The sequence below is a fragment of the Lepidochelys kempii genome, chromosome 8, assembly GCF_965140265.1.
Source record: "Lepidochelys kempii isolate rLepKem1 chromosome 8, rLepKem1.hap2, whole genome shotgun sequence".
Classification (NCBI taxonomy): Eukaryota; Metazoa; Chordata; order Testudines; family Cheloniidae; genus Lepidochelys; species Lepidochelys kempii.
Window position 1 is genome coordinate 57,028,984 of NC_133263.1, and position 16,589 is coordinate 57,045,572.

The 16,589-nt window shown below is 41.3% G+C and overlaps 2 protein-coding genes across 2 annotated transcripts in view; one reads left to right on the forward strand and one right to left on the reverse strand.

Annotated features, from left to right (window-relative positions):
* ODR4 (odr-4 GPCR localization factor homolog) overlaps positions 1-1,000 on the forward strand; it is a 36,635-nt gene extending 35,635 nt beyond the window's left edge. The window contains exon 15 of the transcript XR_012160332.1: positions 652-1,000. The gene's annotated coding sequence lies outside the window, so the exon portion shown is untranslated. The remainder of the gene's footprint in view (positions 1-651) is intronic.
* A 5,474-nt stretch (positions 1,001-6,474) lies between these two features.
* Positions 6,475-9,861, reverse strand: PDC (phosducin). Its single transcript, XM_073358214.1, has 3 exons — positions 9,801-9,861; positions 8,058-8,218; positions 6,475-7,002 (listed from the first exon to the last, which is right to left on the reverse strand). Exons 1-3 carry the CDS (start codon positions 9,859-9,861, stop codon positions 6,475-6,477), a joined length of 750 nt encoding a protein of 249 aa, XP_073214315.1.
* Between the last annotated feature and the right edge of the window lie 6,728 nt (positions 9,862-16,589).

Below are 16,589 nucleotides of genomic sequence, written 5' to 3' on the forward strand. Positions count from 1 at the left end.
CACTTTCCCCCATCAATTTGTTACCTTTATCCCACACAAATTTGTGTGTAAATCCTCTTTTATTTTTTCAGAATTGTGAAGGATTAAAGAATATGGTGAAGAATTCAAATAATTCAGTCGTATGAAGAGTTTCCTGTACCAGTAATGTTCTCCTTGGTACCATAGGTTGAGGGATATGAGCAGTATTGTGATTTAGGATTTTACTGAAGTTGTTTAGTGAAAATGCATTTATTGAAGGTTAATTCTGAAAATAATGAAGCAATAGATGATGTACTCTAGGGAATAATCATGCAGTGGCAGGGATAGGTGGCTATTTCTGTATCAAGGTTTTGTTCTTTGGGATTTCTTGTACTCCAGATCTGCCTCAAATTAACATGGCCAGTGCAGCCTTTTGAAAGTAATATTTCAAATGAATAATAAAAGGAGTGCTCCATTTTGGGGAAAAAAAATCCATATCTGAAATTGGTGAAGTATGAGGTCAAAGGATTGTTTCTGAAAAAAATGAAGCACCCCCTCTCTCTTTATAAAAGTGAATTTGTTATTAAGTTCAAAATTTCTAATGTGCCTTCATATGTGCACCCAGACATACTAATGTTTATCTTCAGTTGGGAATGTCTAAGACATAATTATTCTCTGCTCATTTATTTTCAGAATCCAGCCATTAAAAATGAGGTGGGGAAGTAGAAAGCCTCAGAATATGGCATTTGAGGATATCACAGTCTCATTCAGCAGAGGAGTATTTTATTGAGCCAAGAACTCGCTTTATTATGCAACATTCCAATAGTGGCTCTGCAATCTGGCTGCCAGCCGCCACTTGTAGCATAATTCAGAGTTTAGCCATATTTGCTGTTCCATGGATGCTTGGAAGTGGACCATATTTTATCCACATGTTTATTTCTTATTTAATACATCACCTAGATTTGTTTTATTTTATGCAGAGAGTGCTGACAATGTGCTTGGTGTTGTCAGATGAATTATTTTAATAAAAGTGTGCATAATGGATTTAGCAAAGCCTGACTCATATGTTTAAGATTTGGGAGTGGACACTGAGGAATTGAAATAGCCTAAGGTGAAACACCAGGTATAATGCAAGGCTAACTCTGAAGTTTTTTTCTTTCTTTCTGAGCAATGGGCAGGGAAAACCTAATACTTTGCTCCTTGACGAATGAATGGAAGTAAATTAATAAAAACCTCTCCAACAAACATTGCGAATTCAGTTAACATCTCCACAAGAACTGAGCCCAGCAAACATCCTGCCCTTAGGAAACCATGGGTGAAGTAAGAAACAGACCTTGCCTGCCTCTCTGTGGGCTATCTGCAACTCTCACTACGGAAAGGTGGAATGTGATCTGAGAACTGTGGGGACAAGGGAAGGGAGATTGCTTAGCTTTTTAGCATTAACGCTACAATTGCCTTACTAACTATAGTAGCCTAAGAAACCAGGGAAATGGGCATTTTTAAAAAGAGGAAGAAGTCAGGACTGAGAATAAAACAAAAATGATAGGGAACCACTAATAAATAGTCCCTATCTCTCTCTCTCTCTGTCTCTCTCTGTCATGCCTACGCCCTTGCAAGATCTAATCTTTCACTATGAGGCATATAGTATTTCTGAAGGATCCAGTTGAAATATGAGGTCCCCCTCACTTGAATTATAATGAAGATTTTCAGGTGAGACCTACATATTAATTTGCTTGTCTCCACTGATATATCTGGAAAAAAAAATCTAGTAATAAGCCCTCAGTTGGAACTGCTGGGTGTTCCACACTTACGAAAACCTGGCCAATTATTGTACGGAGGTATGTACGTTTAGGCACTGCAGGTTTGAAAACCTTGGTCCACACTCCTATATAAATCTTTTATTTATTTTCCTTGCCTGTCACATACTAATCTTGGTTGGTTTGGCAGTTTTGCTTTAAATATAGTGGCTTCAAATTATTGTACATTATATAGCTGTTGGCTGAATTTTATGCTAAAGTACATGGATAACTACTGAAATCAACAAAGTTAAACTGGTGAAACCTAGAGAAGAACTTAGGCCTCAGAGGACTTGTGTATGCTAGGATCCATAATTTTCCACTGGTACAGATGTACTGCTTATGGCAGGGCTGAGTGATACAACAGTCATAATGCCTGAGCTCTGTCTACACTAGCGTCTACTATTGCTCACTCCAGTGGGGTGACACCAGATGTGAATTACAGGTCCCATTTTTACCAGTGTGTACACACAGCCAAAGATGCTAGTCTTATTTCCCCTGATCCAAAGCCTATTGAAGCAAATGGACGGATTCCCGTTGAATTCGGTGGATTTCAGATTGGGGTTATAGATAGCGAGAAGTTTTGTTCCATGGGTTCATCAAACCTTTTACTCTTTGTCATTCAAGAATCTTGTATGCAATGATTTACAATATGTGACTCAAATCCTGCCTCTCAGTGAGTCTTTCTTTCCTGGAGAAATGTTGATTAATGCTGTGATCAAAGCTTTGCTTTTAAGTTTGGTAAGTCATGATCACCTTCTGTGGAGTGTTGTTGCTAGTACTATTTGGGTGCTGCATTGACACCACATGGATGTTTCATTGTGATATTTAGGGGTTAAAGGAATCCTCAGGAAAATCCTGCTGAAGCACTCGTGATCTGCCTCTTAAGTTGAAATGTGGTGGTTTATTTCCTATAGCCAGCTATAGACGCAGCTTCTGACTTATTTTATATTTTATTTTTTGTGTTGGATGGGAGGGGAAAGCAGCGTGCTGCTTCATCAGAAATGATCATTTGCTTCCCTTTTACGTTCTCTCTCCTCTGTGCCACAGATCAGTATTTTGTTCATTTCCCTCTCACCACCACTCTGCATGGGATAATAATTATTCACCTCATGCTACAGCTAAAGAGGAAAGAGCCCAATACCTGGTGGTAATTGTTTGCCCCTTCAAGTGGCAACTGTTCCAAAAAACCACACCAAGCCCCTACTCACTGGAATAGAAATGTTACATAAGATCAGCTGGATTACTTTTAGCTAGGGATGGAAATGTGAGGGGGCAGAGAACAGAAAGGGGCTGCTTTGAAAGAGCCACGTGCTGCCTGCATTATTACACCAAGCACCATAGTGGAGGATTTGACTAATGTAAAATACCAACTATACTTGACAATTCTTGGAGAATTCATGTCTCAGCATTGTCATTTTAAGTTCTAGGTTGAAAAGAAAATTATCAATCATTTTATAGTGTGAAATAGTCTAAATAGTTTAGATTGAGACGGGAGTGCAAGTGGATTTATGTTTGAAAGTTAGGGAACCATCACTTATTTATATAGTTCATGAATCTCATCTTGTGTGCTAAGTGTTTTATCTGTCTATCAATATGTGTAATGCACTTACATGCTGCTTTCTCTGTTTAGCTCCCTCCCTCCTTTTGAAATGAAGTCTGCTTTTTGCCTGCTGGCTTGCAATGAATATTACCAGAAAGCATGTCTAATGGCAAAGTGGGTTTTCAAGTTACCTAAACCAGGCATAAGCCCCATTTGAATGTCTTTTATTTTAAAAAGGAACATATTTTAAGTTTGAAGTTCAAAATAAGTTTAAAAAGGATATGTTTTGCAAACCTCCATATTGTATTGCTCTATAGGCAAATGGTGTCACTTTTCAGAGTAACAGCCGTGTTAGCCTGTATTCGCAAAAAGAAAAGGAGTACTTGTGGCACCTTAGAGACTAACCAATTTATTTGAGCATAAGCTTTCGTGAGCCACAGCTCACTTCATCGGGTGTCACTTTGAATTCATATGTAACGTTTTTCTGGATGATTGCAAGTAAGAAAAAAATATATTCAAACAGTAAAAAATCAAGGAGTTGATATTGGAGTTGTGCCAATGAATGTTCTGCATGTGGCTGGGGCACTAAGATTAGGAGGATTAATGGACATCTACGTGCTCAGCTCCCATCAAAAATCAATTGGAATTCTGCACATGGAGCATTTGATCTGACCTTGACCATAAAGGGAAACTTACTAGTCTAGTTTTGTTGTCCATCATGAATAAAATTCAAAAAGCTAGCAAACAGTAGCAATGGTGAAATGTAAGCTAGATAAATGTGTAAGTCTTAATAACCTAAGGTGGTGTCAGTAACGTTCAAACTACTCGGCCTCAAACCATGCCAATGAGTAATATCAAAATGTGACAAATGGGCAACTTGTGTTTCATTGTATTTTGTGCCATAATTGACATTCTTAAGTGGTTTTAACTATAAAACATAAGGAACTTTTCTCAGTGAAAGAGAGAACAAATTGTTCAGTGCATTGACCCTGCATTCCTTTAGTCCAAACAGCCTCTTTGTTCCCCACATATCCCATTTTAATAACATGTTTCAAAATTTGAGTTTGGTGAACTTTTTTGCTAACGAGTTGGAAACCTTTCTGGTAGTTCCTCATAAGGATCATTAAGGTACATTTTATGAATGACTTTCATATTTGTTATTGAAGTTTTGGTTCCTTGTTAAGCTTTATTCATATTAATTACATAAACACAAAATATAATTGCTCAGGAATCACAAATGTTTTAACTAAGCAACATCAATGGTCGGAACGTGCTACAACACCATCCTGGAAAGCAGCTGATTAACCTCTTTGTTAATGCAAACTTTAAGCATCTGTGATGTTTTCTCAAGAAGAGAGATTGTTTCAGCAATGAGCTAATCCATATTTTCACAATTATTAAAAGTTAAATACAAAGCCACATATTTAACACTGTGCCCTATATTTCTTATGTATGTAATTTGTGAACATTCACAGCCCAGATACTGATTTATCTTTAACGTTTTTGGGTGAAATTCTGGCCCCACTGAAATAAGTGGGAGTTTTGCAAGTGACTTCAAACAGGTGATGATCTTGCATATAGTCCTGTCCTTGCTGTAGATGTGTAGGGTGGTTTTTTAATTTTTTCACAAACTACTCCTGAGGGCATTTTGCACCAAAAAATTAAAAATTCTGCACATTTTATTTGTTAAATAAATGTGGCGGCTCAGCATGGCATTGAGAAGCACAGAACACTGGCTGCACAGAGGGGGGAGATCACTCTGCAGCTCCCCCTAGAATATGGACTCAGCAGTGAGGCTGCACCCAACCCTCATGCAGCGCAAGGACCAGGCCTGCCCTAGAAACACCCCAGGGCCCTGCCCCTCTGTGCCAGATGCAGACAGGGTCCAAGTGTGGAGGGGTGTAGTGTGGGGGGTCCAATTGCGGGTTGAGAGGGTTGTGTGGGGGGAGGGGGGGCAATCTGGGTGTGGGCAGCTCCCTGGGGGATCTGTGTGCAGGGGGGATCTGGCTGCACAGGTGCTTGTTGGGGGGTTCTGGGTGCAATGGTAATGGGATGCTGCAGGGGGGGTCCAGGTGAAGGTGGTTGGGGCTCAGCCGGGGGGTCATGGTGTGGGAGGGATAGAGCTTGGTAGAGAGGTCTGGGAGGCTGTGGAGGAATCCAGATGTTGGGAGAGTGTGGCTTAGTGGGGTGGGGATCCAGTTGCAGCTGGTTGGCTCTCATGGTGGTGGGAATCCTGGTACGGGTGGCTCATTGGGGTGGTATCAGGGAAGTGGGGCTTGTCAGGAGGGGTTCTGGGTCTGGGGGTGGGGTGAGGTTCTGTGGGAGAGTCTGGTGCATGGGGGTTGGGTAGATGGGGGACCTCCCCCTCTACAGTGATCCTTCACCCTGCAGCTGAGGAGTGATGGGTGCAGGAAGCGCTGGGGGTGGAGTTTGCAGAGCTTCCTACAGCCTGGGAAGAAATTTGAGAGTGGGTCTGACCCAGCCCCGGAGGCCATGCAGGGGAAGAGGAAGTCCTGTCCTGTCCTCCCCAGCCCAGCCAGGACTAGCAGCTGAAAGTGGCACAGGGTAGGAGCCACCAACTGGGTCTTCCCCAGTCCTGCCCCACAATGATTTACCTCTCTGCCAGCTGCCCTGGTCACCTGAAACATACTACGGGGGGGGGGGGGGGGGAATTGCGTGACTGCTCTTGTGGCTTCCCCCTCAGAAAGCAATTTTTCTGTGGGGAAGCAAAAAAAAAATCTGCAGTGACATAAATTCTGCACATGGGCATTGGTGCAGAATTCCCACAGGAGTTACATACACTGAAGAAGGAGTTTAGAAGGGCCTGATTCTGTTCTGACATTAGATGCTAACCTTCTTTTGGCTTTAGTGGGCCCAGGATTGGCCTAAATTACCTTTTAAGACCTGTGTCTAATTTAAAACCTATTATTGTCACCTGCATTTTCTCCTAATTTTGTTATTAGTGGAGATTGCATAGGAACAAATATGTACAGGCTTGTTAGATGTGCTTTAAATAAAGTTCACATACTGACAGTTAAGAAATATTCATATATGTATATCTTATGTATAAAGTTAATGAGCGCACACAGGCTTCTCTAAACAATCATGGGTTCTGCTGAGATCCAATTGCAATATATGGAGAAATAGGAGATAATGAAGGGCTATATCCCTCTCTAATTATTCAATATCTTGATCATCTGTATTGCCATTTCCAAGTGCTGGAATCTCCTTTTCGGGTAGCAGCCCATACTCATGTAGGAAAGATTCCACATCCACAGCAAAAAATTCCTCCCTGAAGTGTTCAGTAATGCTAATAAAATTGCTCAGAAGCTCCCCACCCTTGTAGACAAGCAAGGTTGGGAGCACATCAGTTGAGAAACGGTCTCCAGCACCTGTGTTAGATGCCTTTATCTTACAGAATCTCATTGTGGAGTATTCTGCAGCAAGGCAAGTTAAGCTGTTGTTTAGCGCCTCGCAGCCCTTGATGCCATCTTCGTAAATGTGAACGATGACCAGGACGGTTTTTCGCTCTTTCTCAATGACTTCCAGGAACTGTTCCCCATTTTGGAGCTCATACAGATAGCCATATCTGGGCCCAAAGCTCAGCCTCTGATGCATATCCTGCATGCAGCGTTTGCGGTATTTTTGTAGGCAGCTTTCATCCTCTTGCTCATCATGGATGAGCTCATACTCCTGCATACTCATCTGTGAATATTAAGAGAGCATTATATTACTGAATGGATCTATATATTCACTGAACAAGGAAGGGAACAAGATGTTGCCTGTGGAACCCCACATAAGACCCTTGGGTAGAAGAATAATTGTGCAAAACTGCCCTTTGGGGAATCTTGGAGAGAGGAATTAAGCCATTGAATGGAAACCCCATCTCTCTTTACTTGGGTGTACACGTGAATGGTACTGAAGGCAACTGACATATCTAATAATATCAGCAAGGACACATTGGGTGAAATCTTGGCCCCACTAAAGTCAGTGGGAGTTCTGCCAGTGACTTCAATAGGGTAAGAATGTCACCCCTGTCTTTATCTATTTTCAGGGGGAAATAATTTACCAAGGCAATCAGAACAGTCTCTGCATGGTACCCATATTGACAAGAGTGAAAAAAATCTGAGACAGCTAGATACCATGAGAATTATCTCACCACAGTCTTCTCATTAACCTTAATTGAGGGTAGAAGATTCAGCACTGGTCAACAGTTGGCCAGATTGTCTGTCAGGATCAAGTGGTGTGTTCTATTTCATGTGCGTTTTGAGTCAGTTACTTCCATCTTTCTACTAAGTAGTTCTTTACTCTGTGAGTAGTCTCATTTTCTTCAGTGGGACTACTTGCAATGCAAAATACTACTCAGTGTGGGCAAGAATAGCATAATCTGCCCCTTCATGATCTCTCTGTATTTTATTTATAATAATTCAAATGCCTTGTAGCTTTCAATAGGCCCCAAGTTAAATTTTGGCAACTAATGCTAACATGTATCACACACAGTCCTTCTCACGTTCAACATACTTTATAAACATTGACTTCACAATGTCACTTTGAGGTAGTTCAGTATTGTTCCAATTTGCAGCTGAGGAAAACTGAGATGGAGATGTTAAGTGATTTGTACAAGGACACAAAGGAAGTTGGAACCAGTGGCAATTAAATTCAGTAGTTTCTGGCTTCTCCTGTGCTTATACCACATTTTTCTTGTTTTCATGTTTTGTACAGAATCATTAATTCACTTATGTTTTCTTTTCTCTTGTTACCTTACGACTAAATCTCTCTCTGGTGTCTTTATCATCTTTACTGAGAGATCTGTGTGGTGAAGACATTTGTCTGAGGATCTCTTTCTTGCTCAAAGGAAGGGAATCTCTGTCTTCACTTTCTAATTTAAACTTTCTCCAGTCATTGATCACACCTTTGGGCCCTAGGAGAGATAAAGATCCGTAATTATGTGGTTTTGTTAGTTTCAGAAAGACAGTATCTTTGAACACAGGGCATATTTTAAAGACTTTATACACACTGCAAAACAAGAGGTCATAACACTGAGACTTTATAGCCCATATCTATGCCATTGAAATGTATGTCTCAGTCAATGCTGAAATATTTCTGATTACAGAACTAAAATCAAATCCTACTCTCTAGAGCTGGTTGATTAAACAGTAAAACATTTTGCAAAAAATATTTTGAAAATATTACTGGTTCAAAATGTCAAATGGTTCCAAAATGTCAAATGGTTCCAAAAACTGCATCTATAGGTAGCTGAAAAAAATATCATAGGAAAACTTGTTAAATTTTCAGGGTGGTATGTGGTGGTTGTTCAGTGAAATTTGAACTTGCACCAAAAATTCAAAAATGTCAAGCATTCTCCCTTCAGAGCTAAACTGCTAGTTGGTGGGGTCTTTTTGCATTCGGTGAGTGTGTTGCTTTATAATTGTGAATTAAACAATTAACTTCATGAGCTTTGAGAGCAAAGACTCCAAATACCATATTAAAAAGCCACACGTAAAAAGAGAGCATTTGCCACCCAATAAGATGGGAAAAAGATCTAGGCTAAACATTTCCAAAAACAGGAACCAACAATTAGGAGTCTAAATAAATGCCCTGAATTCCAAAAGTGGTGAGCACCCAGAAACTCCTAATATCTCAATGGATGATCTTGAGTGCTCAGCACATTTGAAATTCAGGTTACTATATCCCTGTTAGGCTTCTAACTTTAGGGTCCTTTTTTGAAATCTCAGCCCAGGTCAACAGTGCTGATTTGGGAAGGAATTGTAAGAAGAGGTGTTGCAAGGGGTAGGGCTGAAGGAAAGTACATAGGAACATCTGGGGCAGAGAGAAAAACGAGCTGTTTAGAACATATGTTTCCATGCTCCCTGAGTACAGTGACAGCACTCACATAAACAATAGTCAGTAGACACTGGAAAAAGAAAAGAAGAATGGATCCAACCAAAGATGGCTTAAAGTTTTTAATGTATATATTATGCTATGACAAAAGGGCTTGTGGATGAATTTTTACCAAAGAGTTCTCCTCCAAACAAATTGAGAGCTTTAAGATTTCACTTTACACTTTTGCTTGTCACACTAGGAGGCATTAATGTCTCTGGCAAAGACATATGGGAAGCAAGATTCCCAGATTTCGTCATTTTTGACTGAAAACTTATAACCCAGTGCGAGTGGGTTACAGCTGTTTTCAGTATAAAGGAGATCGTTAATGACTGAGGCAAAGTAGCCTACATCAAATTTGCACTGAACAACGCCACTGCTGCTTTGGTGTCCAGTGCAGCCATTTGCTTCAAGCACCAATAAGGCTGGATCTGAATTCAACCCTGCGTAACCTGTCCAGTCAAGGGGGGGGGTGTGAATTAGTCATAAAAATGTTTTCATTGGATCCTGGGTATACCTGAATATACCTGTGCAAGGCATTCTGAATTCCAGTCAGCAAATTAAAATTACAGGCTTCCACATGGATTAATTTTTAACAATGTCCCTTAACTTTATTTCTTTACCTGTATGTGTAGCCTGCCCTTCAAAATCTTGTTCCAAACTGGCACTCTTTTGCTCTTCCATAACTGTCACTCAATTGGCTAAAACGACAGAGTCAACACAGAAAATAATGAATAACATGACAGATGAGTTGTAAGTTTTACAGCTGGTTATAGTACAATGTATAATTTCCTGCTGCTTTTAGATATCAGTGCAGCTCCAAGTCGGTAATTAAAGCGTATGCAATCTTAATTTAATTATAGTTCTCTTAACCTCATAAAAAGCAATTAGGGCAACATATCAGTCTGCATTATTAAAAGTGTCTGAACCCAGGCTAATTTAAAATATGAGGGTGTTCCTTTTCCTAAATCTTATGGTGTCCCATAAATCAGCAGGAAATATGAGTAATCTAGAGAAGAACAGAGGTAGTAAAATTTGCTGGAATTATACTCATTGCAAATTTGTCCCATTTTTTGTTTGAAAACCATTCAGTAACGGATCCTGATTCCTACAATCATATTTATTTTCTGAATTATTCACCAAATAGCTCCTATGCAATACATTCTCCATCCTGCACTTTCAGAGTTTATTAGAGACGACTGAGCCAAACCCTCAATACCTTGTGTCTGTACCGATATCTCTTAAATATCCAGGGCTAGATCCTCTGACCTGGCAGGGCTGCACTTGTTGCATGCAGGGAAAGATGAGGCAAAGGTGGCTTTAAGCCACTTTTATGCTCCCTCAATCATGGAGCTGTCAGGGGACCTGGCTGGTTCCTGCTGTAAATTAAAGCCGCTTCAGGGGCCATATGGTCAGCTGGGAATCAGTGAGGTAACCTAGCAATGTCTCTTCCCCCATGTCATGTCCCCTGAACTTGGTTGTGTGTGTGTGTGTGTGTAGAGGAGCACTATGATCACTCTCTTCCATGCAAGGATTCTCCTTTCCATGGAGAATTCTCAGACAGATACGCTGACTTTACGACTACTTTGCACTGCCAGAGTGGTACAAGGTGACTGGATAAGACTGGGGCATTGGGTTGCAAAATGAGCTGATCTGGGCAGTATAATTTCTTTTTTTTCCTGAAAGGCAAAACTTTTTTTTTTAACAGAAATGTTGTGACTTTTGTGAGCACTGAGAACCTACTAGCACTTTTACATAGGAATAGTAAAGGTACCAATTCCTAATTCATCTGTTTACTTACCCAATGCTGACAAGACATATTATTCAACCTAATTGCTACTATGTGCTTTGAGATGAACCTTTTCATCTTCCCTCTAGTAGAAACATCATACATTGCACCCTTCTGTTCAAAAACTGTAAATGGAGTTTGAGTTATAAGCATTTTCCACATAAAAGACCAATGTCAGAAACTCAGAGAAATGAAGATGCCATTCTGTCTAGTCTTATTTACCACTTTTTCTCTACAGATATAACTTGGTACTTGATACTTTGCCCTGTACTTGTGTCCTATGAGAATATTTTTCTCTGGCTTTTCCTACAAAGCCAGCTCTGCAAAGTCACTGTCAAGTAAATATGTTATTAAATTTTGACCAGGTAATTAATGCCAGAGTTAAAAAGCTGATGGTAAGTAAAAACGGAGTGATTTTCATTTTAGATAGTGTTCATAAAGAAATGCACCTTAATTTTTGCCAACTCCAATGTTTCTGTAACAAATCTGTGCTTTTCATGGTAAAATAGCATAGTAGGATACTAAGGAGGATACTCTGCTGCTTGTGTGTATGTTTCAAGTGGAGGTAATTTAGCAAATGTGGTGATAAATTCTTCACGGCAAAAATTCTTGGTGCAAATAATTTATTCAAACTGGTACCTGGGCAACATTCTGATTCTGTGTTGAAGGGAAGCGGATAATGAAGTATGATATTACTAAAATACCGCCTGTAGTATATGATAGAGCTATGCAGATACAAATTACTGTGAAATTGATTCCTTTTCTGTATTTCTGTAGTTGCTCACTTTATTTGCCAAATTCTGTGAACTATGTGGGTCCAAAAGTAGCATAAATACTGTGGTCAACTGTTCACAGGACCCTCTGAAAGTGAATTCCACATCCTGTTGCATGCCCTCCAGTAGAACAGAGAATAATGAACATATCAGAGATATATGACTACTGTGTAGATCTACTAGGCCATAAAGGGGTAGTAGTGAAATGCATCTATAAATCCCTCCCAGGACAGTCATTTGCGGTCTCTAATGCCTATGTCAGCAGCTAAGCTACTGGAGCCAAGGTTTCATCCTTTGCTCCATCAGAAAAACATGAGGGTTTTTAATGTGGATCCCTTTTATGTAGATTTTGCTTTTCCATTGCTTTTGGCCCTAAGTGCATCTAAAAATATAGAAGGAAAGCAAATAGTACAGTTAAGTGGATTTCCTGGCTGCTGCAGGTTTGAACCTGAGAAAGTTGACCACAACAAGAGTAAAGCAGCTTGAGTGGAAACATTGTATAACGGCATCAAAGTATGCTGTGTTTTTTAGAAAGTATATTTTATTGGTCTGTTGTACATAATGCATCCCAGAAAATTTGCTGAATCACTGTAGTACCGCGAAAAGTATTTTCACATCATTTTAAGTGGTTTGGTTGTAAGACAACGAACAACATAACACAGAAGTTTAGTGAGCTTAGCCTGGGATGGGGGGCCAGGAACTCCTGAGATGTAATCCTGGCTCTGCTACTGACTCACTCTGAGACCTTGGTGCACTGTGGGAGAACTTTACTTGCCTACCTTAGCCAGGTATTGTGAGAATGAATTTAGTTAAGGGAAGATTTCACATTTAGGCACCTAAGCGAGGTGGTTAGATTTTTCTAAGGTACTGAGCACTCTGCAGCTGCCAATAGGAGCTACTCTGCAGAAGGGTGTGGGAACTGCTGGGTGTGGACACTTTTGAAAATATGGCCATTTCGGGTATGTCTACACTGCAATGTAACCCCAGGGTTAGTGGGCTCAAGTCAGCTGACACGGTTAGAGAACCCAGGGCTTGAACATCTACACTGATTGTTAACTTTACGTTAAGAATTTTCTAACGCGGGCTCAAATCTAGGGCTCTGCTGTCCACACTGCAGCACTCAGACCTGAGTCAAACCAACCATATCCCAGACTACCTAGTGCCCACCTGAAACATGGCCGCTCTAGCCCTTTGACCATGATGCACTGCGGGAAAACTTGACTGTCCACCCTGTACATTACAGGAAGTTTGTATGGCCTGCCTGGAGTCATTTTGCTCAGTGCACTCCCAGCTACCAGAGCCAGAAACGTGGAGGAGACACCTTCTGAAGAACTTCTTTGGCTTGCACTTGCACTCTTGTGTCAGGAAATTGGCAGAGCTTCCATGAGGTGCTGATGGACATTTCAGTGGCATTTTCTGAACCACCAAAGACACCTGTCATAGCTTATGATGGAGCTGGAGGAGGAGGAAGCAGAGGAATAGGAGTACCCAGGCATGGCAGACTTGAACTGTCTGATGCTTCTCAGTACACTTGATATAGCCCTCTATGTAGACCAGTGCTTCTGAAGCAAGGCCATAGGCTGGTGGGATCACATTGTCATGCAGACCTGGGATGACCAGCAGTGGGTCCAGAACTTTAGCATGAAGAAAGCTACATTTTTGGAGCTTTGTGAATAGCATAAAGAAAGATGCATGTGGCCAACCCTGCCGGTCCAGAAGTGGGTTGGCATAGCGTCTGGAAGCTGGCTACCCCAGACTGCTACAGGTCCATTGCAAACCAATTTAGTGTTGGAAAGTTGACTCTGGGTAAAGTGGTGGCAGAGGCTTCTGAGGTGATCAGGTATGTGGTTTACCCCAAGGTGGTGGCCATAAAAGATATTCCTGAAGTAATTACTGGCTTTGAGAGAATGGTGTTTCCAAACTGCGCTAGGGCCAATGATGAGACTCATGTGCCCATAGTTTGCTCTCCTCCAGGAGCACATAACCGCAAAGGATACTACTCCACTGTTAGGCAGGCCCTTGTGGACCACAGAGGCCATTGGCTGGGAACCATGGATAATGGGAGCTGTGGGAGCGGTGCCTTTGGGTGGAGCTAGGAGCTGAGGGCCTGTTGCCCTTCTGGGGAGACCCCCCCAAGGTAAGCACCACCCCGAACCCCCAGCCCTGAGCCTCCCTCACACCAAAACTCCTGCTGCGGGTTAGGGGGGCCCGAGAGTGTGCCCCAACAGTGGCTGGTGCACCTGGTCCGGGGGCTACTCAATTGACCCCCGGGCCAGGTGCACCAGCCGCCGCAGAAGTCACAGAGGCCACGGAAAGTCACGGAATCTATGACAAACACACAGCCTTAGTTATCATGCATATACTAAGAAAACCTATTAATAGAAACCCATTAAACCTGAGTTGACTCAGTGGCCTTGTGGTTAACTGTGATTAGGCTAACCTAGGCCTCAGGAGTTCACCGCTCTTGCTCCTAGGCCTGAGAGAATTGGTCAGGGGATCCCTAGAGAAGAAGCTTCTTTCTTCATCCTTTGGTACTCCTCTTCCCGCTTCTTTTTAAAAACAAAATCTGAGAGTGAAGCCAATGCTATTGAAAATGAGGAAGTGCATAAGAACACCATTTAAACTATGTATAGTGTAGGCTCTGCCTGAGCACCTTGAGTCGAGACCCATAACAACAGTGTCTTGGTTTCTTTTGAGCAGAGGCTGCCAAATATGATGAAGTGTAAAGTGTCTTTGTGCTGTGACAAATAAGGAGAATGGTGAGACCACCATTCTTTATTTCACTTATCTACTCTTAAAAGAATTGGTTTCATGTCTCCAGTGAATCCACTGTATTATCAAGCTTCCTTGTTTCTGTCTTTCCTAGTTTGTGGTCATAGAGTGACCCTGGACTTCTTAGGAACATAGAATTGCCATGCCACTCAGTCTAGTATCCTGTGTCTGACAGTGGCCCCTGTGAGTGGCTTCAGAAGGTGTGAGAACCTCCTGTAGGCAGTTATAAACTAACTTGTCCCCAGGAAAAGTTTCTTCCTAATCTCAGTAGATAGATTGGTTTATACCCTGAAGCATAAACATTCATATCCATTTCAAAATCCCTGTTTTTAGAGTTCTTGCTACACCAACTCTGGATGTTTCTGTTATCCATATAAATGCTGCTTGTTTTAGGAATCCTGCTATGCTCTTGGCCTATATGATAGCAAATTTGACTCCACAGTAAGGACTGTTATTTCAGCTGTGTCTGAGGTACCCTGAGATGATACAGGCATGTAAAATAATAGAATGTCAGGTGACAAGTGCTGGTGGGAAGGTTTTATTGGTATGAGGATGATCCTTTTATTTAAACGTCAAAACCATTAATTACACAGTAAATTCCAAACAAGTACCAGTAATGCCTCTCAAATAAGTGCCAGTTAGTACCACCATTCATCATTGGAGCTGATTGCAAAAAACATTTCAAAGGAAAATTTTCAATATCAAAAAGCATTTCAACTAAATGGAAAATTTCTGGGTTTTGAAAACTTTAGGCATTTTGTTTAAAAAAAAAAAATAAAATAAAACAAACCAACCTGGCTACAACAACACTGAATACAGCAATGAAGATATCATATTTTGCCAGCTGAAATGGAAACTCCACAGCAGGAAGAAAAAGGAAGCAAAATTTAATGACAGCATTTACTTTCTGAGCAAATGCAAGAAACAAAATATCATCCCCACAGGTCTCACTATCTATAATGCTGTGACCACTACATACAACTCCAAATGTGGTGAACAGATCTGCAGAAGGACTTTACAAAAACTGGGGAACCCACTTACTGCACCTCACATACTGGAGAAGAAACCTGCTCAGACAAGAAATCATCACATGCTCCCACACACTGGAAGAAAAAGATCAGGCAACTTACCTAGAAATCATGCAAGAAACCGAAAGCAACCATCAAAAATCTGATGACAGTCCTCCAACTCAGAAACAAAAAGTGGAACCACTGCAACAGTTCCACAAAGCGCACACCACCACCTCTGAGAGAAACCATGGCACCAGGACCCACCAAATGGACTTTAAATGACACTCCAACATCATCAGTTTATCAAGACAACCCTAACCAGAGGTGAATTATCTATACTTCCTAAGGGACTGAACTTCTGCCCCATCACAGAACCTAGAACCTGACTCAGCTTCAAAGAATTCTTTCACAACAATGATGACACCACCCACAACTACCACATCCTCACTTACGGTCATAAGAAAAAAGAATCATCTGACTGGACACCCCCCAGCAGACACAACCTCACTCTTCATCATTACACTGATTGCTTCAGAAAAAGATTGACTGTGAAATATTTAACAAACCTCACATCTACCATTATCTCTCCACCGCCGGGAGGACAGCTATATAGTCCGACATGCAACTACCAGATAGTGATCAAACGAGCAGACAAATGGAGTGCCACTGTAGGCTTCAACCATGATGATTACGTTAACAAGGTCAACTGGCAATTCTCTGACACCACTTACTATAACGAATCAGAGAAGACCCTATACCACAAATTACCCAGGAATTTAAGGATAGCAGCAAAACATTCCCCCAAAACTTCAGAGAAACTCTACAACGTCACCCTAGAGACCTTCAACCCCAGGGACCTTCCACATGCTTCCCAGGATACACAAACAAAGGAACCCAGGCAGACCCATCATATCTGGCTACCACACATGATATCGTGACCACCACATGAGTATCAGGACTCCTAGAAAACATCCTCCAATCACTCACCACACAATGTGCCAGCTTCCTCCAGAAACTCCACAACATTAACAACCTCCCTTAGAACACCATCCTTACCACTATGGATGT

What these genes read in the sequence shown, in the direction of transcription:
- PDC (XM_073358214.1), bottom strand. Translation starts at nt 9,861, where the DNA reads ATGGAAGAGCAAAAGAGTGCCAGTTTGGAACAAGATTTTGAAGGGCAG. An exon ending in AGGGCAGGCTACACATACAG is followed by an intron (nt 8,219 to 9,800) that starts GTAAAGAAATAA and finishes TATCTCTCCTAG; the next exon opens with GGCCCAAAGGTGTGATCAAT. An exon ending in GAGAGAGATTTAGTCGTAAG is followed by an intron (nt 7,003 to 8,057) that starts GTAACAAGAGAA and finishes TAATATTCACAG; the next exon opens with ATGAGTATGCAGGAGTATGA.